At 40.7% G+C, this 25,369-nt stretch overlaps 1 protein-coding gene, 2 long non-coding RNA genes and 1 other non-coding gene across 8 annotated transcripts in view; 2 read left to right on the top strand and 2 right to left on the bottom strand.

The window, feature by feature from the left end:
* The first annotated feature begins 1,490 nt into the window (after nucleotides 1–1,490).
* LOC114058283 lies at nucleotides 1,491–6,460 on the top strand. Its single transcript, XR_003571410.1, has 3 exons — nucleotides 1,491–1,559; nucleotides 4,524–4,588; nucleotides 6,016–6,460. It is a non-coding gene; the product is annotated as an uncharacterized LOC114058283 (long non-coding RNA).
* Nucleotides 6,461–12,671: 6,211 nt separating this feature from the next.
* On the bottom strand, nucleotides 12,672–12,743 carry TRNAT-CGU. Its single transcript has one exon. It is a non-coding gene; the product is annotated as a tRNA-Thr (tRNA).
* Nucleotides 12,744–12,768: 25 nt separating this feature from the next.
* LOC114058284 overlaps nucleotides 12,769–25,369 on the top strand; it is a 33,849-nt gene continuing 21,248 nt past the window's right edge. Inside the window, exons 1-2 of the long non-coding RNA XR_003571411.1 lie at nucleotides 12,769–13,191; nucleotides 15,242–15,334. This is a non-coding gene — a long non-coding RNA (uncharacterized LOC114058284). The remainder of the gene's footprint in view (nucleotides 13,192–15,241; nucleotides 15,335–25,369) is intronic.
* Nucleotides 19,162–25,369, bottom strand: part of MRTFB (myocardin related transcription factor B) — a 66,439-nt gene continuing 60,231 nt past the window's right edge. For 4 of the 5 annotated variants that reach the window (XM_027885477.1, XM_027885478.1, XM_027885480.1 and 1 more), the window contains 3 exons: nucleotides 25,065–25,202; nucleotides 24,223–24,283; nucleotides 19,162–22,285 (listed from right to left, as the gene is read on the bottom strand). In XM_027885477.1, coding sequence (XP_027741278.1) covers nucleotides 21,747–22,285; nucleotides 24,223–24,283; nucleotides 25,065–25,202 — 738 coding nt within the window. In that variant the 3' untranslated portion in view covers nucleotides 19,162–21,746. Of the gene's footprint in view, nucleotides 22,286–22,315; nucleotides 22,474–24,222; nucleotides 24,284–25,064; nucleotides 25,203–25,369 lie in introns of those variants that run through there. The other variant, XM_027885481.1, reaches the window with a different exon arrangement.

The raw sequence follows: 25,369 nt of genomic DNA, 5'->3' as shown, positions 1-25,369 counted from the left end.
ACTGTATGAAAACTTGGGTATTTTGGTACATTTAACTGAAATAAAAGTACTGGACAGATCTATGCAGTTGATAAATGACCTGATGCATGTTTCTAAAGTCGACAGATATTCTAAGTGAGCTCCACCTGAGCAGTCATTCAAGTAGGCTGGCAAAATGTCTGATGTATTTTCAGAGACACATGCTAAATTCTTATGTTAAAAACAAGTCAATTGTACCAAAGAATGAAGCTCTCACTCTTAAGCCAAAATATATCCCTCTTCATAATACCATGCAGTTATCAGCATGTTCCTTGGATTTATGACTTATGACATTTGTTTACCAACAGGTGGTTGCGTATCTTGCCATTTATATTTTAAGCAGCAGTAAACACAACTAAAAATAATATAAGACAAACAAAATAAAACTCAGTGGTGTTTTTCAAGTGTTTTTTAGAGCAAAGCTGTATTTTTAAGCCAGGTCTTCGAGTAGTTCTCACCAGGCCCAGCAACACAGAAGAATACTGCAAGAGCAATAAGGATTTTTAGGGGCATTATGATAGTGTAAAGGAAACACATCTGCCCCCAAAAGTCCCTCATTTTCCCTGCGGTTCAGAGCCATGCAGGATGTGGTGAATGCTGTGGAACATCAAAAATGAAACTATAAAGAAAAGATTTTTAAGTTAGAACAACTTTCCAACAATACCTCAGGATTTCATCATTTGCTGTTAGTTCACTGCACAGGAAAATTGTAGTTTTTCAAAGAGCCTCTGAGTCATTGCTCTGAATGCATAAAATGGTCCTGTCCATTCAACAAGGTGAATTCTGAGGCAGCACTCTAAGAAATACTGTTGGTATTGGAAGTGCAAAACATTTTGCAGGAAGCCCAGACAATACAGGACAGTTTTTCTTCTTTCAGCTCTCCAAAAGCAAAAAATAAAACAGAATAATCATCATTAACCATGGATCTGCATTTCTCATTTTTAAGGATACTTCAATGACAGAGTGAACATTAGCTTATAGAAGAAAATTACACATAACAGAATCATATAACAACTTTCATTTTAAAGAACTTAAAGATATTTTCTAACTCTCTAGGGCAGTTTTCTATATATACAGAAAGACCATTCAGAGTAAATATACAAAGAAGAATCCCAGTTTAGGAAAGACTGAATACTCCATATTTATAAATATGCTTAGTAAACCAAGTAGCACATTTGAACTTCTGAATTATGGCTATTCAATTGACATGCCCAGTGATAAGTTACTATTTTAGAATAATCCACACTGAATAGCAGCTAACAGGCATAATCCTCACAGACTCTTGTAGCATAAGGTATAAAATATATCACTGAAAAAAAAAAAACAATGCCCAATTCCTCATATATTATTTAATATGATGGGCTGTGTAATACATTTGCTCTGTATTCGTGTTAAAATATAATAAAAAATTAACCCAATTCTTTCCTCAGGTTCCAGAAATTTTAATGTGATCTCACTTGCATTTTTTATGGATGTAGGTCCAGTGAACTCAGTGGAGATCCCTCCGACTGACAGCAGCATCCAGGCACCTACTGACAGAGGTGAGTGCAGTTGGTGTGATTTGAAATAGGCCTTTGATTACAAAAGAAAGCTTTGATACAAACAGCAGCAGCATCAAAGCAGAGATCTAGATTTTGCTGACCTTAATAGCCATTTTAACAGTAGCGATGTACAACAAACAGAAATGCCCCTTCAGTGCAATTACTGCATTCACTTATTTTTCTTGACACACGGGGACCAATCCTGAAACATCCTGAATGGATTTTTCTCACCCTTTCCTAAAGCCCTTTGTATGTGCCTTGTTGTAGGTGACAGAACACATTTTGTCCTGTGTGTGTATGTGTTTTGTTTTAATTCTTATCCTGACCTACAAACAAAAGAAAAGTTTTACTTAAAAAAAAAAAATCAGTTTTTAGAGACAATTTTATACTGGTTCCCATAGAAAGGCCATGGTTTTGGTAAAAGGATTTGGTCTGTCTGGCTGAAGCAAAATGCATCTGTACTACTTTACACCGGTGAATTGTAGTCTCCCTCATTAACAGCTAAATTAAAATATTACAGCGGTATTAATTGAAAAGGTCAAAATAGTTTTGTTTAAAGTTTTTCACGTGCATCCACAGTGTAAGGAATCAGTACATTAGGAAATCAGATAGAACTGATGTATGATTTTTAAGACTTTTGAGCTCAGCTAAGAGCAAGTATGCTCCAAACAGGAAAAGAGAAAAAAACTCTGGAGCCTGTCTGTAGAGAATTCTGATTCCAGTGTAAAAAAATAAAATGTTGGTAACTGAAGAGCTCTATATCCAACAGGCAGTGAGAGACCAGAGGTAACCTTCTGATACCAACTGCTGACATGTAGTCCTGTCAGCTGGCTCACAAAGCAAGTCACCTCAGTAATACATGTTAGCCTTGTTTTATTATCTTTATTTACTCTGTGGGTGTTATAGAAAGGTCCTGAAAAAAATCTACAAGCTGAATAAATCCATTCACACACCACCTACAGAAACCTCAGAAACAGGAATTATTTGGGCACTTTGACAACAGGTAAAACACCTGATTCTGTCTTTGTTTTTTCCATGTTTCTGTCCTTTACCAAATTTCCTCTACATCTGCATTGTTTGACTAAGAAAAGCATATGACACTACAGCAAGACATCAGTGCATTTATTAACTGCTGTGCTCTGAGAACTGGGCAAATGATGCTTTCAATTCATTAATTTCACCAGAAGCTTCATAGTCTCAAGGCACCTGATCTGAACTGGACTTGGCATTTCATGTCATACAACTACTTTTCTACCACTTCTTCCATTACAGGTGTAGCTTCCAGGTGATAGCAGTGCTTTTCCACAGACATTTTAAAGCCATAAAAAAAAAAAATCCAAATTTTTTTTTTTTTGCTTCATAAACTATGAAATATGATTTTTAAGGCAAATAAAAAAATGATACTTTGAGTGATGTCTTTAAAAATTATGCCTGAACACACCAGTGTGTGTTCACATTGATTTTCTTTGTGGTGTGAGGTGCAGGTTTTACCCAGGCAAGCAGTGCTGGTGGGTGACACTGCAGCAGGGAGACAAGGACAAGGCACAGTTTAAAAATCAGCCCTTGGGTTCCTGTGCTCTTGCTTGGAAAAAACCCTGGATGGCTTCCTAAGAAGGGATGACTGATTTTGTAGCCTTTGCTAAGGCAAAATTTTTAGTTGTTCCAGGTCAGGAGTTTCCAAACTCAGGGTCGTTACCTCTCCCTCTCTTTTTCTATGGCTGGATCAGAGGGGAGTCACAAAACTTTTCTGTTGCAACACGAGGTCAGGAGATGTCAAAGGTTGAGGCCCTGCTTCAGAAAATGCAGGCCACAAACCAATCCCCAGCCATGCCACTGGATTCTGGGGGAGATCCTGATCTTTTCACTGCTTTCAATAAAATTTCAAAAGTAAACAGATTAGGCCATTTGATAATCCTCTGCTGATTCAGTGTGTTTGTAAGCTGGGGTTTTTTTTAAAGGTTTGCTTAAAAATGCAGAAAAGTCATTCTAAAAATGTAGTTTTAAATGTCTTTTAAATAGAAAGATAGCTGGTAGGACTTTCAATTTTATAAATTATAAATGCAATAAATAATTGGCTTGATATTTCTAAACATTATTTTTTCAATAATTCATGACATTTTTTACCTCGACAAAAATTAATTTTTATTACAAACATACCATCTACTTTTTATCTTCTGTCAATTCCTTTTCTTTTTTTTTTTCCTCATAACAAATAGCAAGATAGACTGATCCCAGGTATTTAATTATTAATGCTCTGGATACACAGTGCACTTCAGGAGCCTCAGCTCTGAGGCCACCACCCCAAGCTGCACACAAACCTGGGGGGAAAAAACCAGTGTGAGGGAAAGAGATCAAATTTTTATAACACAGATGTTTAGGGCATCTATCACTGCTTTGTCTCATCATCATTAATTTAGATAACATGTAGAAAATAAACATACTTTAAAGTTTAAAATACATGCACGATATCCACAGTAGTGGAAAACTGTCTGTTTTACTGCACACCAGAGACAAACAGGAGCTCTTTCTGTAAGCTCAGTAAAGGGAATAAATGTGAATAAAAATGTTGGGTGAGGAAGGCCTAGAAAAGTGTAACTGTGTTCTTTAACACTGCTCATTAATCATTCAAACAGTGTATTAATTCTATAGCTGGGTTACTGGTGCTAGAAGGAATGCATGTTAATTTTAGAGATCATCAATAGAGAATCAAATAGAACCCGTTTTAAAAAATAATCTAAAAATAGCTGATCAGCACAGTGTGCTGCTTAAAGCACATCTTACTGAAAGTAACTGTGCAAAATTACATGTTTAAGAGCTTCAGAGTAACAGTTGGTAAGAAGCAACTGCTGTATTTCAGCTGATCTCTGCTGCTGTTCGGGTATGTAGGTTTGTCTCTCTTTTCCCTTACAGATCCTCACATTGATCCGCTTTCTAATCTCTGATTCTCTGCTCTTACATTCTCAGAATCCTCGGGAAGAGACCAGAGGGGTTAAACCAATACAGATCTGTCAACTTGTAAGACCTGCCAGGTCTGCAGTGTGTTCCCAAACTAACTACTGTAACTCAGAAATGAAAAATTTCTACAGTTAAGTTCGTAGCTTAATTGGCTCATGAAAATTTAACCTTTCATAAATATTGCCTTTGAACAGCATTATTTCATGCAGAACAGTAGCTAAAAGGCATATTAGCAACACAATTCTGACCTAAGCTCCTCCAAATCAGATTTCGGTCTTAAACAAGTGAGGAATTTGTTGCACTGAGTTTGGATATGTCCTATTTCACTTGTGTAGAGATTGTATTGCTATAAAATTTAAAATGTCAGAATTCTATAGAAAAATCTTGGTAATTCACCCTGATATCCATTTGCATAAATGTTCAGATCCTGCATATAGTCATGTAGAACAACTTCACTTTACCAGTGTCTCACTGGGTAACTTCAGCTGAATTTCCAGGCCTTTTTGAAATATTCGGATTGGTTCACTCTGAGTAGGTCAGCACTTAAAATTAATCTGACTGCAATGACAATGTGAGCACAATGTGAATGTCTAGATGTTTAATGTGTAACTTAAGGAGGTGATTAACTGGCATAAAATGTCAAAACTGTGACAGACACGTTTACACCAACTGAGAGGATGCTCCTGTGTGTATTTTGTGTGCACATGCTGCATACATGAGCCATTGTAGAAATTACGTTGTGTGAGTGTCATGTGTTTCACTGAGTGTTAAACATCTGTGCAGGCTATTTGGAACACAGAAAGTTCACTGTATCTACTGTCATTTTCAACACTTCCCAGAATCTCACGAGGAAAGCACAGCTATGTCATTTTTAAGTAAAAATTGTGCTTAAATTCTTTAGGACATTGATACCAAAATGTAAATAATAACATGAACTTAAACAGCTCTACCAAGCTCAGGTTTACAGTGCCTTACTCATAAATATATATTCTACGACTTTTAACAGGACAAAAATTAGTAGTCTTTAAATTGATCCAAAGGTACAGACCATGCACGTGGAGACACAAACACACACACAGAAAGAAACAGCTGGTTGAAGAGATACATTAAAACTCTGTGAGCAAAAAAAATGAGAAGGGGATTGACAGTACAAATGCTACCAGTGCTTATATGCTTTCCAGGTTTAAACTGCCTCTCTTTTTCAGGGACTTCCTTTTCTCCCAATTCACCTATACTGAGAGACCACTCAGAGAGAGAGAACTTTTTCTTCATCTTTTGCTGGCTTTTTAAGAGTAAAACACCACCAACAGCTAGAAAGCTTTTATGTTTACCTTTTGAAATGATAATATTTTCTATCCACTTTTTATCTCTAAAGACAACATTAAAGTTAGAACACGATTATTTATTTAAAGTGTAGCAGCCTTTTACTAAGTGCAGCAGTAGTTTACTATTAAGGTTAATGTCCAGTGTAAGAGCCATAATGTGCTGTTTTCTTTTGCAGAACAAAGTGACCACCAAAAGCGGGACTTTGTGGGCCAGTTGGATAAAACATAAGCTCATCTCGCCCCCAAAACCCCGACTCTGGAACCACAACCTTCCAAGATTCAATTTGTAAGTAAAGTATGTTTGTAAGATATGCCCAATCAACTGAGTCATCGCTTATAGAGTGGGTAATTTTCAGACTAATAAAAAGAGAATGTTGTAGCCAAGTCACAATACACACTCCTTCATTTTCTGGACAGCAGGAATTGCTAAGAGATATTATTTGTTTTTATTAATATTTTATGATTTATTTATCAGGCAGGTAAGAAGTACCTCCTTTAAGTGTCTATAAAATGACAGAACTCCTCAGAATAACAGTTATTTATTAGACCTAGGACTCAAACTATCTATTAAGACTTCTTCTCAAAGTGGGTAACAAATTATTGTGTATCTGTTCCACTGTATCAGACTAAAGTCGACACATTATAGAGAAATGTCTGTCAATATTCTAAATTTCTTATTTGTATGATAAACTAGGAAATATTTTCACTTTACTTGAAACAAGTCTCTTCCCATTAATGATAATTTCAAGTATTCAGCTGTGTGTCTAAATCTTACCACCCTCAGTATGATGTTTCCTAAGAACTTCTTTCAAAGGTGAAACAGAGATTCATGGACAAAAGGAACGCATTTTCTAAATCCTCACTTTATAATTCCAACAGAACTTTCATATAAAACCCAAGTTTAAAAGCATTATAGTTTACACTTGGATGGCTGAACTAGGTAAATGCTGTCAGTTACTTTAAAAGAAATTAATTCCTGTGCTTGAAAAGCCACTGTTACATTCATTCTGCTTTTGATAATCAAAATACAGAGCCGAAGAATGCTGTCCTAGCTGAGCCGCTGCATAATCAGCAAACACATCTTGACAGGAAAACACAGAGAACTTGATGGAAATTCTGGCTAAGCAGAAATGTTTAAATAATTCCCCTTTCTACAGGCCACCCATGGCTGTGCCGATTTAGGTGGCTGTGCTGGCCATGATTTCACACGAGCCGCTCAGACGGTTCGCATCGACACGGCGCGTTTGTAGTTGTTGGTGCGGGGCGAAAGTCGCCCCGGGAGCCGCCCGGAGGCGGCGGGACGGGGCCGGGGCCGGGCCCCGCGGGGAGCGAACACACCTGTGGCTCCCGAGGGTGCGGGGCACGGGCGACCCGCCCCTTCCCGCGGGGCGCGGTGGGCCCGGCCCCCTCCGCGGCCTGCGGCAGGTGGGACGCGGGGCCGCGCCGGGAGCCGCCCGGGGATGCGCTCCCGGGGCTTCGCTCCCGGGGGTTCGCTCCGGGGGATGCGCTCATGGGGATGCGCGGGGGATGCAGCGGGATGCGCGGCCCCCGCGCCGCCCCCGCCCCCCGGGGCGCCTTTCCGCGGCCGCGCTGGCTCGGCCGCGTCCGCCCCGGCGGAGCCGCCCCATGCCCGGCAGGGCGCGGCCCCGCTGCCCGCGGCGGGAGCGGGAGCGGGCGCGGGGCGGCGGCCGCACCTGCGGCCTCGGCGGGGCCGTGCGGGGGCCGCGCTGCTCCCGCGGGAGGGCGCGGGGCGGGGGCGCGGGGGGACAGCGCGACTCACCGCTTGTCAGTGCCCCCGGCGGGGCCCCCCCCGGCCGGGGATGGATCCGCGCCCCGCAGCGAGCGGGGATCCCGGGCGCAGCGAGACGCTCGCCGGGCAGGTCCGCGTTCTTGAAAGGAGACAGCCCCTCCGGTCCTCGCTCCGAGCCGGCTCCTTCCGTTGGCAAAATCCTGACTCATTACATAAAAAGATCACCCTGCCAGGCGCCCTGAAACATTTCTTCATCACGGTCACGCCACAAGCTAAACAAGAGGCCACATCGAGGGGAGGGGGGAGAGGGGGAAGCGGAGGGAGAAAAAAAAAATCCAGAGGTTTTTTTTTTTTTCCTTAGGATCCTCTTCCTTGAAAAAAGGAGAAAAAAAAATAAAGGAAAAAGCCTCAACAAAAAAAAAAACCCAACAAAGTGCAGGGAAAAAAAAAAAAAGAGCAGCCACCAGGAAAAAACTAGAGAAGATTCACTCATTGTTGCCACAAAGACACCTCTCCCCTTCCCACTCCCTCTCCATGCTCGTTCCTCCAACAGTGCTACAAAGACGTGCAGTCTGCGCCGGGAGTTGAGAGCCCGAGCCGTGAGCTCCTTAACTCCGCGGGGGCCGTGCCAGGAGCCCTGGGGCGCACAGTCCTCCGAGAGGAGGTGTGGTGAGTCCAACACCGTCCGAAAATTATTTTTTTTCCTAGAAACTACCACCAAATATAGTAACAGGGAAGGGGTATTCCTAGAAATTCGGGAGACGTCAGAAAGGGAAGATTTGTGAAATTCAGCTTCACTTCCTGCAGAGGGCTCCTAGCCCAGGGAAAAAAAAAAAAGGCAATAAAGTGCTTTTCATGCTTCTCTGATCAGATAATGGTTAAAAAAAAGAATGGTAAAACACTTAACTCGCATTTCTCCGATACGATCTAGGAGTTTCATATGGGAAGAAAGCTAATCAGTAACCCCCCTTTCCTCATTTTCCACTAATGTTTATAGATGCCTATCTCCTGTATTTTTTTTTCCCACATTCTCATATCAGACCTATGCACACAGCAAATAAAAGCAATATACATGTGAGTGAAAAATGGGCCAAACGATAACCCTCCCACAGATCACAGGAACACTAATGAGTGCTTGTGTGTTATTTTAAACAGGCTCTGCCGTTTGCATCTTTCATGCCACACTGATGTGAATAATTCATGTCCCCACTGTAGATGTGTGCAATATTGTTACTCGCTTGAATGGGAATTTGGAGGTTGCCCTTTATGGCAGGGCCCCAATACTGAGAACTGCTGAGCACTGTCAGTCCCCATGGACTTAATGGTATGTCAGGTTGTTAATTAATTCAGCTCAGCCGTTCCCAGGATCAGGCCCTGCCTGACAAACGCAGACCTGCACACTGTCAGGAGCTGCTGTTGTTCCTCGTGTCTCCTGAATCTGTGTGTTTGCTTTGTGCTTGTGTCTAACACCCAGCCCTTCTTGAGTCATGTCTTTTAAAAAACCACTATTTTGACACATTTCATAGGAAGCAGAACTGAATGTTTGCAAAGCAGAGGTGGATGAAGATGTTATTATATTCAATTAATTATATAAAGATGTCAATGCATTTGGAATAAGGGATTATTTATCCAGAAATAGCAAAGGTTGCTATAAAAAGCCTAAAGCCAGCTTTTGGGGGAAGATAATAGGTTTCAATGTTTGCCACTCTTGCAGGTTAATTGAATTTCTGTAATGAAATTCCCCTCAGCCACGTGAAATCCTTGGGTTTGTTCCTTGAATTTCATTATGACTTGCAGAGTCTTCTCTGCCCCCAAATCAAATGCAATAAAAACACCTGAGTCTGGCTTTACTTCAGTGTTTTATGAACACTCACATTTAATCAAAACTTAGTTACAGACACCTTGTCTGTCTGCAGTTTTGAAGGGGAATTAGCAGAGTTCACCTGACAATCCTGAGTGTGCTTTGACTCCTAAGTATGTTCTAACAGTTATTGCAGAGCTCGGTAAACAACTGCACCGAAATACAGACCCAGCTTTTGGAGAGGTGCACCCACAGTGTTCCGTTAGCAATAAAGCCTGGGTAGAAGTAGATTTACTTGGAGTAATCTCTTGGAATTCAAAACAGCTCTAGTTAATTGCAAAAAGGCCTTTTTAATCTGGCTGGCTTACTTATGGCACACTGCTCCACTCTGCCTGTCACTCTCATTTCCTGAGTGAAAAAGTGAATGGCAGCTTCAAGTTCAGGATCTTTTAATGATTAAAAGAAATGGATGTGCTGTCCTCTGTTGGTCATAGCGGTTGTCACATGTAAAATTCAATTAAAAAGGCAGCAAGAGGTTCTGTTACAACAACAGAAAATACAAAACTAAGTTCAATGTGCTCCATCTGCTGCTTTCACCGGTACGACTGCACAGTGTGAGGGATTTTTTTTTTTAATGATGCAGTGATAGAAGCTGGACTGTGGAGAGGACTCATTTCCCACGGCTCTGTGCTGCAGCCTGTGTTTGTCCTGCTGCTCTTGTCCCTGGGTGCTCACAGAGCCGTGGGCTCCCCTGGGTGCCAGGGCTGCAGGGGGACTGCAGAGCCGCCAAACACGTGGCCAGAGGAAGTTTCTAGTTTAGATTTCACATCACATGGCGCGGGGACAGGGCCGTGTGCCAGTTGGGATAGTTTGTGCTCATCACAGGTGGTGACTCCTGGCATGTGACGTGGGGGCAGCTGAGCAGGGCAGCCCAGCCATGGCAGCTTGGACTGTGCTGGCTGTGCCTAATGCAAATTCCCAGTTACTGCTCCTGGGGTCCTTCTGTGAGTCCTGATGTGCAGGAATGCTCTGCTCTGGGCACTGCAGGTGAGCAGTGGTGTGTCCTTCTGGGTCCTCAATGCCAGAAGAATATGTAGCAACTGCAGAGGATCTATGTGATGTATCAATTATTTCTACCTCTTAACTGCTACTGGAGTTACAGTTTCTGGGCTGCACTAGTTTCTCTTAAGATGTGACTTCACAGATAGTTTTCTAATTGCAAAATCAATTTCAAGTAAATAACCACAAGGCATGTCTTAAGATGTTACTTAGCAACATTGTTATCCTGCTAATAGTTTAGCTGTGTTATTCAACAAAATGCAAGTTCTGTCTGCAGACCATGAAAAAACAGGCTCTGTGTTACCTGATTTCTGTGTGTCATCTAACACAGACTCACAGGCCTCAAACTGGTAAGAGGGTGAGATACAACCATAGCTCTCCTACATACCTGACTTAGTCCTATAAATATATTTCTAAAAACCAAGCAAGAATGTATGAAAGCTTTACTCATCATGGACAGGGTGGCTCCTCTCCACCACCCTGCCTGTGAGGCTCCCTGAGGCTGAAGCCAGTGGAAAGCAGTATTATCAGATCTGGGTTTTGTCCTTGGGTCTGATTTTTGCATTTAAAAACCTCTTGTGAAAGCAGTTCCAGGGACATGGCTGTTCCTCACTGTCCTTTATATCCATAAGTAAAAACATGTAAGAAAACAGAAATCAACTTAGACCATCTTGGGTTGTAGTCTTGCATGTGCTCTGTGCTGGAACTGTCACTGTGCAAAATCAATAATTTACATCTTTCTTCTCTGTAGGGAGATCGGGCAGTGTTGTCATGGATTTCATACGAGAAACTTCAGGTTCAAAATGAGCTGGAAAGGTAAGCACTGTGATTTCCTCTCTGCTGATGCTTCATCAAAGTTATGTCAGATTTACTAAAGAGCAGTTCTGGAGACTTGTGGATACTGAAGGTAAGGTAAGTGCAAAAAATACAATTTTTAATCACACAATTAATACAGTCAGGTAATCTTTCATTAAATCTGGGGTGTGGGGGGGGAGGTGCTTTTTATAGCATAAGGCTTGCTGTGAGACAGCAGAACAGGTTGCCCAGAGGTGGCTGCCCCATCCCTGGAAGTGTTGAAGGCCCTGTTGGATGAGGCTCTGAGCAATCTGATTTAGTGGAAGGTGTCCCTGCCCATGGCAGGGTCTTGGAATGAGATTGTCTTTAAGGTCCCTTCCAACCCAAACCATTCTTTGATTATATAACTGGTTACAGCCCTTCTTTAAATCAAAATACAGCTAAATGATGATTTTGACTTGTCAACAGAATTTACAGGTTTGATTTTCAACAGATTTTACAAAATCCAATGTAAATAATTAATGACAGTTATTTCTGTTCATACAATTGTACAATTTTGATTCTTAACAATAGTGGTGCAGGATATGAGAGGAAGATTGGTCAGGCAGAAAAAAAGTGACTGTGTGGACACAGTGGTGAGTGAAATTTCAAATGGTAGGTATCAAACATGAATCAGTAAAGATTTTTTTTCAGTTAGTAATAATGTAATTATTTACACTGTTATAATGGGTTTAAGTGCTGTCAGCCCTTAACTGTGTGTGTGGGTTTGGTGTCTGGTCCCATCAGTGCCACTGAGTTGCACCTCCTGATCCTGCGGGATCAGCTGTGTCTGGAACACCCAGCGTTTGCTTCTGCTTGGAGAAGGTGACACTGCTCGACTCCTGGGAGTGGAACCAAGGTGCCCCTTCCCTTACCTGTTTTCAGCATCACAGGGAGTTTTTCTATTAAAAAGAATAGAAAATGTGAACACTAACCAGATTGCAAATAATCCTTCTAAGTGGTTAGTGACACGATGAAGACACCTCATGGCTTACTAATCAGAAGGCAGAACCAAATGAATAAATAATTAAATGAATTACATGGCTGCAGGAGGGGGGCGGGCCAATGAAAAGAACGTGGAATTACAGGGTGATCTCGGTCGCTGCATTTCAAACTGTGTTCTGCTTCTTCAGTCTGATCTGAGGGGAATCCTTGAAAAAACACGACTGGGCAGCAAGATGAAATTCAGACACACGTTCCTGTCGCTGCAGACGCCAGGAGCAAGGGAAGCACGAAGGGCGCGACAGTGCTCGGGTCCCTTTGTTGGGGCCGCAGCCGCCGGTGCCGCGGGGAGGGCACGGAACGGGCGCTTGGGGGGCGCTCCCGGCCCGGCCCCGCAGAGACCCCCTAAAAATGAGGGGGAACCTCCGGCCCGCGCGGACCCGCCGAGGCACGGACGGGGTTCGAACCCGTGATCTTCGGTTTACGAGACCGACGCCTTACCACTTGGCCACCGCGCCTGCGTTAAGGACCGTTCCCGACGCCCTTCTATCGCTGGCGCCACTCCCGCGCGCCCGCCCCCGCCCCGCCCCCCGCGCGGGCACCTGAGGCGCTGAGGGGGCGAAACGTGTGGGAGGGACCAGGAGCCGGAGGGTTGCGCTCCCCCTTGTTCTCCCTTTCTCTCTCCTTTTCCCCCTTTTTTCTCCTTTTTTTCCTCCCTTTTTCTCCCTGTGTCCTTGTCGCTGTCCCCGGGAGCTGCGGGGCCGTTCGTGAGGGTACCGCCCTCTGCCCGTCCCGCCCCCTCAGCGGCCCCGGGGCCGTGAGGGCGCCGTGCCCGGTGATGGCACCCGAGCGGTGCAGCCGCTTCGGACCGGGCAGGACAGCTCGGAGAGAGGGGACAAAGCCGGACTGAAACTTTCCTCCTCCGAGAAGAGAAGCAGAAATGCAAAACGTTGGGATAATTAAATGGTAAATGCTAAATTAAACGCACTCGCTGCTTGGTAGCTATTCCGTCCGAAAACTCACTGTGGCGAAACAGAAAAGCTACTAAAATACTTTTTTTTCCCCTCTAGATTGTGTCTCCTAGATTATTACAAGTGTGACCTGAAAGCAAAGCTTTTAGTTTTCATTCAGTGTTTGGGTTTGGATTTTGTTTGTTTTTGTTTGTTTTAAATGTTAATTCGATGGAGACCCCTTTAAATTCTCCATGAAACTTACGCTGAACACCCAAGTTTTATATCCCTTTTGGTTTTGGTTTGGGCTTTTTTTTGTGGAAGAAGCACATGAACATATTACAGAGGTACCTTTGTTGAAAGGTTGAGATCAGAGTTATAATTTGGTGGTGCTGTAAGGCAGGTGCATTAAAAAATTGATACAGAACCAGAAGAGTTTGGTTTGGAAGAGGCCTTCAAAGGTCATCTAGCTGAACCACCCTGTGATTAGCAGGGAAATACTTTTGTATCCTTTTGGGATGTCCTTTGAATTCTCATCAGGGAAGCTCATGCCTGATGGCTTGAGTGCATGAACAAACTTTCATGCTTTCCAAGTTATCGTTTGTCAGCTCGTCAGTGATAACTCTACGCTGCCTGTGTTTGAGCAAACAGAGCGATTTGAATTAGTTTCACCTGCAGTGAAAGGTGTCGCGTTACCCTACTGGGTAGTCAGCCCGTGTCAAGCGTGCTTGCTCCTACCATGGAATAGCTGTCCCCAAGGAGATGAGTCCTGATCTTCCAATCCCTGCGGACGAGACTGATGGCCTGGCCAAACCATGTGCTTGCTGGAATTTATTTATCTGCTAGTCTTGTTCAGTACTAGCTTCAAAGGACATGGACTGTGGAAAGCTGGGAAGTGGGAATAGTACCATTGTATTCTGCTCTTTGTTGTCACTGTGATCACTGCAGCACTTCCAAGTGTGCTGGTGTGGGGAGGTGGAAACTGCCTCGCTCAACTCTCACACCTGGAAAGGAGTGACCTCGGAGGGCCAAGTTATCTCTGCTGGCTGAAGAATTACTCTCAGTGTTACCAAGCTGGCAGCAAGGAGGAGTCCAGTTTTAATCAATGTTTGTTATCATTCCATTTCTGGCCCACTGGTTTATTACAAAATATGCTCTTTAATGTGCCATAGCTGCGAGTTGTAACCTCCCATCGCAGTTCCTGTGCAGCTCACATATATTTGATTTATTCGTGCTTTTGGATCTTTGTGAGGTGAGAGGGAATTTTTTGGTGGGAGAAACAAAGCGGGCTGTTTGAATTGTCTGTGGAATTCATATGAGTTTTATGTCTTCAAATACACTACATTTTTTAAACAATGTGGTTGGCATCAGAAATAGTATTTAATGGCAAATCAACTTCTATTGATCAAGTTCTTTTTTAACTGTATGAAGAGATGGAAACTTAAGTTTGAAATCACAAGGATCTTCTGTGTAGATTAGAGGAAGTACTTGCTTTGGTTTAAGAATTTTGTCTCTCTGAGCCTCAATTCTTCCGTGTCTGGAAAAATTGTTTCTATCTGTCTAAACGAAGTGCTGTTTAATGGTGAGCTGATTTATCACAACAATAGTTTTTATAACTAAAAATGCAAATTTGATTTATAAACATGTAATTGCCCTTTTCCTGTCTGGACACTTTTGTTTGGAAGTGTCTTTTTATGCTGGTCTTTATGTTGTGAAGGACTCCATTGCTGAAAAGATAACATCAGAGATTTTGTTGGAAGGAGAAAATAATCACCTGTTTTTTTTCCTTCCTTCCCGAAACCTCACTCATATGAGGTGGAGATGTTGCTTTAGGAGAGTCTTTGGTGTCTGTTTTCATGTACAAAATCCTTTTGACACATCCCCCAGCTCTTCTGAGGAGATCCTGGGGAATAATTGTATTTAGGTAGATTTGGTGCAGCTGAGTTTATAAAGATCTGTTATGGGATAGCTGGAATGCTCCTCAGTCAGCAATTACTTGAGCTTAGACTTTGTCCTGGCTTTATGAAAGAACATTTGTGTTCACTATCCTAATTTTTAATCCACAGCAGGTGTCTTGGAGGGGTTCAGGAATGATGCAGCGCTATGGTGGAGTGGTCCCACAGTCCTTCATCTGCAGGCAAGACTGGAGACTTCCTCAGGTAACTTTTTACATGAAGGGAAGCATTTCTTAGAGTTACTTATTACATTATTGGACAAACATGTAAAGGCAAAAAAACCAAACTTTAGCTGTTGTGTCTCAGATGCTCTAATTGGTTATTTTGATTTTGGGCAGGGAAGGTCTCAGTAGAAAGAAACATCTCGGACTTGAGACAGTACAAATATTCTAAGAATATGTCACTAGCAACATTTGTACAGTACACAACAAGCCTATAGGCAGCAGTAAAGAGCATTTAAGGTGGTACAGAGTAAAGACAACTGTGATGATGGCCATTTGTAGAACATGTTTTAATTGAGGATTTATTGAAAACCAGAGTTTAGCTTTGGGAGAAGTTCATTCAGACTAATCTCAAGTTTTATCAGACCTTGTTTTGTGTTTACATCGTAATACTAATATGAACACAGTTTGGGAGGGAGGGGTTTGTGTTGTATTTCTTTGTAAAACAATCAAACCCCAGATTGCCAGTTGGCACCAAAACAAGTGCTTTACCTGTTATACTCCAGCTGGAATTTCTGTAATGCACAAAGGCACAGTCTGAAAGTGCTGCACTTGCTTTGCAAGGTTTGTGCTTAGTGTGTGGTGGCTGAAGGTAAGTTAGTGGCATATGAAGCCCACAAAGTTTTACAATGGAGAAAAGGTATTCTATGAAATTTACAGAGTATATTAGTTTGAATTTGTGCAGTTTTACTGCTTTATGGGGTTTTTAATATTTGGCCAAGTTCTGATGTCATCAGTGTAGAACAGAGTAAGGAAAGGGTGGGTGATCAGCACAGGGACTGTCCTCACAAGGCAAAGTAAATACTGAAATGAAGCAGCTTCATCATGAAGTTTGTGCAAACAGCTCATAGCTGATTCTCCTGAGGAAATGCATTGGGGTGTTTTTGAACAAAGGCTGAGCAGAATGCAAATTGCAAATATGAAATCCCACAAACCAGCACATCTTGGAAATCTGGGAAGGATCCGGGAAAGTGGTGAATTGAAGTGCATTACAAGAGCACGTAGTGACAGGATGAAGGGGAATGGATTCAAACTGAGAGCAGCATTAGATCAGGTATTAGGAGGAAGTTCTTTACTGTGAGGGTGGTGAGATGCTGCAATGAGCTGCCCAGAGAGGTTGTGGATGCCTCATCCCTGGAAGTGTTCAGAGCCAGGTTGGATGGAGCTCTGAGCAACTTGATCTAGTGGAAGGTGTCCCTGCCCACTGCAGGGGGCTGGAACCACTTCAGCTTTAAGGTCCCTTCCAACCCAGGCCACTCTATGAGTCAATGATTCTGGAGGGTTTAAGCAATACTATTACATAAAGTCCAAACCCAAATTTTGAGAGTTCAGGAAATCTCTAGTCCTAAAGATTTTGGCTCTGATTTTGAAGACTAATATTTTTTTTTTTTTTTTTGAGTTTGCCTAAGTGCAGATTTCATTCTTGCTCCTTTTTGTGAGAAAGATATTTCCACATTTCAGACCTGCACAAGTCAGAATTTTTGTTGATTATTATTAATGGTATTTTTCATTTTAAGTGACCACAGACAAATGAGCACAGTTTTCCTTTTTTATTTGAGACACTTAGCAAAAATGCTGAAATATCAAACATTTCCTCAGTAGCTACAATATTGCCACTATGTACAAAATATTTGATAAATGTAGTACACATATAAAAATACAGTATGCATTACATATATACAGTACAATGTGCAAAACATATGGCATTCAAACGTATGGAATTGAGTTCAGGGGTGCAAACAGCAAATACAAAGGCATCATGGTTTCTTATAGAAAGGCAATACATAAACTGACGCCCTGATTGCCATAATTTGCATTTAGTAAAGTAGTGCTTAAATGAAGAGGGCCCCAGAGACAGGTGTCTGTCTTCTTCTTTTCACTAAATGAGATGCTAAGACATGATTATGACCGTGAAAATAAGAAGAGGAACAGCTCCTGGGGTTAGCGTTGTTCCTACTGCAAGCAGTTCTGTGAAGGGAATCCTAGCTGGAAAAAAGCCTGTGCTATTACTTACTACAAATTTCTCAAACAACAAAAACAAATCTGTACTGTTAAACATCAAAAACAGCTTTGAAAGTATCTACATCCTTGATTTTTATTTAAAAAAGTATGGGTAACACTTTGGGGGGTTTAATTTCCTACGCTTCAAAGTACAAAGTGCCTCCTTTGGCAATATAAATGGCAATGCTTTGGTTCCTATTTAAATTTTATATTATTATAATTTATTTTAGGCTGTCCTTTGAATATCTGAGCTGTATTTTTTACAAAAATAATGTGATTATATAGTTATTAACCATTCCCTGCTTTTATTTGAGAATTTGCTCTCATAGCTAGAATGGCTTTTTTTTTTTTTTTTTTTTTTTTTTTTTTTTTTTTTTTTTTTTTTTTTTTTTTTTTTTTTTTTTTTTTTTTTTTTTTTTTTTTTTTTTGGCTAGATTTCTACAAATACATTTATGCACTTTTAACTTAAAAAGTCTTTATATTCAGTGTTGGACACTACAGAATGATGTAGGTGTCTCTTTTTTGCACTTTACCTAGCAAACTGGTATAAAAGGAATATTTGAGATTACTTCAGGTTTTAATGGCTGCTCTTTATTGGCCATGTATGTACTACGTGCAACGCAATTCCACGTATCTCACATAAAACACCATCTGCACCAAGGTCTAGAAGTCATCCAAGGGCGATTTAATAGACCACAATACAAAGGCTTTCAACAGAGCATTTACTAGAGATAAGTGGAAGAGGTTTTTTTCCAGTTTTAATAGAGTTTAAGTTTATAATACACTGAAGATGCCATCCAAATAATAATAATTGTTTACATCGGTGAGCTTTCCTGTGTTTTGATTACATAATGCCCTTCCAGTTCAATGGATTCTGTGATTGCATTTTGTCTGTCTTGAAAATAGTTCAGCAGCTTGTGCTTGGGTTCCAATTGTGGTGCCGACACTTCTGAGGCGTCTGGATGTTCGAGTTTAATACTGACACCTCTGTTTTGAGGTGACTCCTGTGGGTGAATGTAGAAATGCCAGTATTTAGTGATTCTTTCTAAGAGCTGCGGCCTCAGCTTTTTAAAGGTCTGATTTTGCAAGCCCACATTGCTGGATTACACTCCAAATTTCTGCAGACAACAACTGCCATAAATTAATTTTATTCTCAGAGAGAACTGCTGTATTTATGACAATGCTTTTGGAACTATAATGTCAAACAGAATTTTGCTGTAAACTTCCTTGCTGTAACTGCTGCTGAATGGCACTAGAAGTGTGTAACAAACACCATTTCTACATCAAACACAGGATGTGACTCCTGATTAACATCAGCCTTTAAAACGTGGCTGAGCTCTCTCTGTCTAGAGGTGTAAACACCAGCTTTGGGTTTTCACACAGATACAATGGTGTGTCTGATTGCTCTGAAGGACCTACCAACACATTTGACAGAATGCACTGTTAGTACACTGCAGCCATTGCATGGCAAATGTAGTGCCAGTGCATTCCTCTGCAACTGTTCTCTTAATGAGAAATATTCAGTTCTGTGCAGTCAAACTGCACAGCCATGATTCAATTTTGAAGATGTATTGTATTTGTGCTACAAAAATTTCCATGTAAAAACATGCACACACAAAAGTCTAAGCAAAACCTATTTCTGCCATAAACAGGCATATACAACTATGGCAAACATATCACATTTCAGAACAAAGTCTAAAGCAAACCATTTTATATAAGGTTTAATACACAATTCTGAAATGTACAAAAAAGTAATCACACATTCCCTACACTAGAATAGTTGTACTTCAGAAACTAAAATGATCCCTTAATTTTTAAATTTTTTTGTCAAAGAGTAGAAAGCTACACTGTACTGCTAACAAGACAGCTCAACTGTTTGGGTTTATTTCTGCACATAGATTCCTATGGGTTAGTTAACATCCTACACTGCCAAGAACGATAGTTTGGTAGCAAGATGACTCTGCCAGTTTCAAGCTCTATTTACATGCACATCAAAAATGACAGTACAGTTGCTCTAGGTTAATTTGTCCTCTAAAAATTAATTTACTTGCCTCTTATTTAATCAGAAGGCAGGGTCAAAAAGGGATAATTCTAACCACACAAATGTGGTATGATGTCTGGTGTATCACACATAATGAACTGACAGTACTGCAGAACACTAAATTTCATTCAGAGTTGTTCCTACCAGACCAAGAGTCCTTAATTCTTACTCTCCTAACAGCTGAGGGCACTTAGTATCTCAGAGTATTAGCTCCCAAGAGAGCGTGCTAAAAAGGAATGCAAAAAGTTGAATGTGAGTGTTCAGTGTTCTTGAAGAGTCCTAAACCATCCAAGCTTAAGGCAGACAGTCCACGTGTAACACTGTACTCGATACTGCAGGCACAGCGAGAAAGAACAAGGAAATACGTCTTTCAACTTGGTGTAATTAAAATCTCCACTGATTGTTTTGCTGTACTTAGTTTCATATTGAAGCAAATCTTGGCCAGTAAAATTAGTGAAGAGATAGAAGGATTTAAAGTGCTGTAACTGATATGATGCAAACATATGATATGGGTTTAAACCCTGAATCGATGACATAATCCACTACTTTATCTGAAGCCAATGAATTCTGTAGTAGTTGTAAACCAGGCTGCATTGTATCTGGAGGTATAAATTTGCAGTTAATTCCACAAAACTTTTTGACAAAAGGATTTTGTTTGATGTTAACTGATTGTGGTTTTTAAGATGTGATAAAGGTTGCTATATAGGTTACAACTACTTTCTGGTTCCAGCATTTCTTTGATACGTGTCATTGTTCTAAGAAGGAAGCAAAAGCTTCAGGGCATTTGTTCATTCATTCCTACAAAACGTTGTTTTTGTAGGTTAGTGGGGAAGAAAGAACCATGCAGTGAGATCAGTTTTCAGACTAGAAAATGTTTCCCTATTTCAGGAAACAGGGGACTGTTTCCTTTTATCTTAATTTAAAAATTCCCTAGTAAGAAATAATTCCAATTTTGTTTGATTATCAGCCTCTATCATCTATGGCAACATTTAACAGCTATTACCTGAGAGACAACCATAGAATGTCAAAGTATATTAATTCTATTTGCATTTTTTGCTTGTTTTACTAACTGCTTTCATAATAGACTCTGAAGACAACAACTGAGGGCTTTAAAAAAATGTGCTGTGCTGTAAGAGCTTAATTTTTGCTATTATCTGTTTCAGGTATGAAATATGCCTTCTTATCACAAAACAGTACATCCTGATACTATTAGGATTCTCACTGAGTAGCTTCTCTGTTGGCTTCCCTGATGTTATGTAGTGGTAGACAAAACTGTTCAAGAGATAAAGTTCTCCTTAAGCAATGATGGTTGTCCTGTCAGTACTGTCCCCTGCAACTCGACCTCATCCTACAAACGCCTTTTACTGGGGGCACTGGGACTGTTCTTGCATAGATGCTTGCAGGATCATAAGTGTACAAAAGCATTAATTAAACTTTTCTACTTCCTCTAACTGTTCTAATCTGCTGAGATACTGGATTCAACGATCTAACAAATATCCTCAAACACAAAGCAAAGTAGGATATTTATTTCCACTAGAATAATCTCTTGTTTGAAGACCACTGTGTTCCCCTCTGTCCACAAAAATAAGCTATATAATGTTAAAAGAGTATACAAATAACGTCTGATATACACATTAAAACCTATCTATTAAATCCAGAGCATTGCTATAGAAAATTCAGTGTTCTCAATATTACCTGGTGTAGCTACAGTGGATTTCTTGCAGTTACACTTAATATCCCTTTGGATGCAGTTAAATTCCTCCCTCATGATTAAAGAATGGGGGAAGTGTTTTAGAAACCACAAAACCAAAATATAAAAACAACTTGAACAAATTAAGAGACTAGATATGTGAAGTTTCACTGAACCAGCCAGTGCTTCTACTTGCCTTTGCCCTCCCAATGGATTCTGACCCTGGCTCAGGCTGTCCACAGGAACAATGAAGTGCAGTGATTCCTTCCCCTCCCTCAGACATTTGCTCACTGTGTCAATACAGACACTTGACATCTCACTCTAAGTTCAGCCACGTTGTGTTGCTCGTTTAAGCATTACAAAGTCAGAGACATAACTTCTTTCTCAAATATTTGTGATGCATCTACCTTGGGGTACTTTTAATCAGTAAGTACAATCATCCTCTCTAGTGAAATACAGCTTTCAGAGGGCCCTGATCTGCATTACCGGTACGTGCATAAAGTAATTCACTGTTGTAAACTTGGAAATCAATAACGAATCAGCTTCAAGCATTTGTTCTTCCAAACATTACTGTCCTAATTTATCTGAACCGCAATCAGGATGGTATGACAATGGACCTCTGCTGTGAAGAGACTTGCAGGTCGTGTTCTCATTGGCTACAGCTCAATCCCAGTGCAACTGTAGATCTTGTGGATCTACAAAGTCAGTGGAAAACACGCTCGGGGCAGCAGAACTGAGAGGGGTGAGTCCAGATGAGGAGCTGGGCATTGTAATGTCCAGCCATTCCATATTGTCCAAATTTGTATCGGGAAGGTCAAGAGACAGACAAGAACTATTAGTGGTAAACTGTGGGTCAGATGTTTCCATGGGTGAATGAGAGTGATCTAAAATGCTCGAGTGATTAAGCAGATCATTCTGGAGGTCTTCAATCAGAGAAAAGGACTCTCTGTCCTCATTACTGCCTGTCAGTTGAGGAATTTCATTACCTGATGGTAAAGTTCCATCCAAAAGGGCTTCAAGTTGGTTTTCCAAACTTACATACAAATTGCTGGTTGGATCTAAGGACACAGGAGGAGGGGCCATTTGGATTTGTGGAGGTGGACGGGATATCACTGTGTTCACTGGCATTGTAGTGATGTTGGCTGTTACTGGTCTCATTTTAGATATGGGAGATGGTTCTTCCTTAATTGGAAGGGAAATCTCTGTAATTAAAAAAAAAACCAAACAAACCACTGTTGAATTCAGAAAAGGCACTGACATAATATCCTCATGCTGACAACTTTCACTCCCTCTTTGCCCACTCTGGGATGCATCCACAGCGAATGGAGTAGGAATCACTCTGCTGCTCTGACAATACTAACACTCCACACATCAGCCTCTGACAGAAACCCCATGACCAACAAAGTATTTTAAAACCAGTTCCAGAGTTCTGCTTTCAGCAATACATCAGCCAATTAGCATATGAATATTGATGAAAAATGGAACATATTTCCAGATTTAGCGTTACCTCCTTCATGTTTATTCTGCTGATGAACTAGAATAATTATGGTACCAACACATTTCCTCATTTAGAGATGAGTACCCAGACCAATTTTCAGTTTCACCCCTGTTAATACTGTGCCCACTCAGATTAACTGAAAGTCTAAGAGATCAACTGGTATGATTAGAATGCATTTATTCTTGATTCTAGAATCTTAAACTACACTTCTGTCAAGAAGTTCCATGTAAGGTAGTGGCAGTAACAATAAAAGGAAATAAGGCATAAGTTCCAATTTATTCTTAGATGTGAATGAAGTCTAAAAATAAGACAGACCAGGATATGCAAATAAATCCTCTAGCACAAGGTGATGTTTCTGCCAGCAAAAATATACCTGACAATATATTCTGCGCTGCTTTTCCAAGGAAAAACCCATGTTCTTAAAACCTTTAAGAGCATCTATTAAATGCTTACTGAACAGACATTCTCACTCTCCTGAAATAGATTAGTAAACTGAACATTTTCCAGTGCAGAGCTTGCTTACATTAAGTACAAGACCCTCGAATGCTTTACTTTGTTTTTTCATTAAGATGATCAGGAATCATCTGCTTTTTTGATGCAAGTTCGCAAATATGGAGCAGTTGTTACCTTTAAGATCAAACAGGTTTAGTAACATAACACTCAGAGCAAATATTGAAGTAAGCACACCAATGTTTCCTGCATTCCCTGTTCCAGAGGCAGAACTTCTTTGAACTACCTGGGCAATATTTTAATAAAAGCACTGAGAGTTTTAATTTAGCTTGAGTTGTTCACTGCACAGGTCACTTGTCTCAGTCTCTCACTGTCTACTCACCTTTTCTTCAGCTCACTTTGCAATTTGCTTTGAAAAAGCAAAAATACTCTGATGTTTAGAATATGGCTAAAATCTTCCAGGAGCCTCCAATCAGTCACTTCTGTCCTGGCATTCACTGCTGTCGAGATCTACTATGACAGCAGTTACAAACCATTATGTTGATTGAACTGCCAGGCACCACAGCACTTCCCAGGACTGTAATGGCTCCTTAGTCCACCAAGCCTAATTATGCCTGAAAGCCTCCTTTTATTGCCAAGCTATTCCTGTATTACTTTAGTTATTTCAGTGCCTTTCTGGTAGCTCCCTTATTTTAGCTGACATAAAGTTGTTACTTATTCATGTAGTTCACACATACTTCTCCCAGGAATGCATCTTTGATGTTTATAGTTGATAAGACATGGTTATATTTAATGAAATTTTAGTATCAACGTGCTTTAACTCTTACCTTATTCTATTTGTTTTATAATTTCAATAAACATTATATGGACTTGCTCATCTCTTCCAAATTTGATAAAATATATCTGTGCTAATCTAAGGTGTTATTTTAATCATTTGAATGCTGAACAGATTATTCACGTTGCAAAGGTCTCCCTGAATTAATCTGCAAGCAGTGACATTCCACAGCAGGTTGACTATGAGTTTTGGTAAATCTTTAATTGGTAATTATTGCAAACTTTCAAAAATTTAGCTTCATCCAGGCTGGATAGCTTCTAACTCTGCTCCCTGAGGGAATTCTTTGTTTGATTGTAGCACTGATTTTTTATGACCAGGTTTGAATCTCTGCATCCCACAGCTGTCCATGAGCTTACCTCCACTCTTGATGAGAATATCAAACAGATCATCCATCTGCTGACTGTGTGCACTGGAAATCTGCAGTGCAGGAGAAAAACAGGTTATTCTCTTTCATGTAGTATTTTTAACTAATTCCTGGCTTCTCTCAATAGTACATAAGTATAACCGGTGATCAAGACTAAAATGCTTAATATACAATTGTCAATCTAGAAAACAGAGAAATAGTTTGGTGAGACACTTGCAATCCCTGTGGTCTGTTTAAGTACAAAGGAATAGGAAAAAAGTCTGAAAAGCATGACAAAGATTTCATGAAGGCAATCCAGAGGTGCAGAAAACCAGGGATCAGAGCAGAACTACTAATCCTGTTTTGTACCAGGGCAGTAATAACTGCAGGACTTTGGGGATGCACCCTGAACTGCTTTCCCTCACAGACAGTCCGTGAATGGCCATCATGTAAGATCCATTTTATTGGCTACGTTTGGTTTTTTCTCCCAATTTGTAATAATTTCTTTTATTTTTAAAGGGGGAGTAAGCTTTCAGGAACTTCTTATCTCTGTTTAGCCATCTCCTGAATATCTGAACCTTAAGCAAAAGGTAACAAAACTCCCCACAGACCCATTCTTTCCCAACCAAGTCTAGGAAAAGCGAAAACTTTTACGAAGGTCTCAAAAGTGTTGCAAAACTTGCTCCAATATAAGAATAATGAAATGGGAGTTCCGTAGCTAAACACAGTTATGAAAATAATAACAGGGTAGAAAATTTTGACACCAAATTAAAACAAACCTAAAATAAGCAATAGTTTTGATAGTTCTAGAGAGAAACAACGTTTATAACAGACCAAACAGGAGCAAATAACCACCTCACGGTGCGGTGTCTGAATACTGCGGGTCTGCTTGATGGCCTCTTCGTAACGAGGAGGGTCTTTTGTCTTGGACGCTGTGTTGTTGAAGAGGGGCTGCTGCACAAGGTAGGGCTGGGCTTGAGATGGGGAGCCAGGCTGTGGGAAATAGAAAGTCCTGACTAAATAATGTACTTCAGGGAGTTCAGGACGTGCAAAGTTCTACGATTATTCTACACGTTAGTGTAAGGTAATCAGAGGGATGAAATGAGAGTTTCTGTCTCACACATTGCACATTATAAGCATTATTAAAATCTACAAACATT

The sequence above is a fragment of the Empidonax traillii genome, unplaced genomic scaffold (genome assembly GCF_003031625.1).
Source record: "Empidonax traillii isolate 1590-97213 ecotype Southwest subspecies unplaced genomic scaffold, ASM303162v1 scaffold166:size2381449, whole genome shotgun sequence".
Classification (NCBI taxonomy): Eukaryota; Metazoa; Chordata; class Aves; order Passeriformes; family Tyrannidae; genus Empidonax; species Empidonax traillii.
The sequence above is the reverse complement of the archived record's forward strand: the minus strand, read 5'-3'. Positions and strand labels throughout refer to the sequence as shown.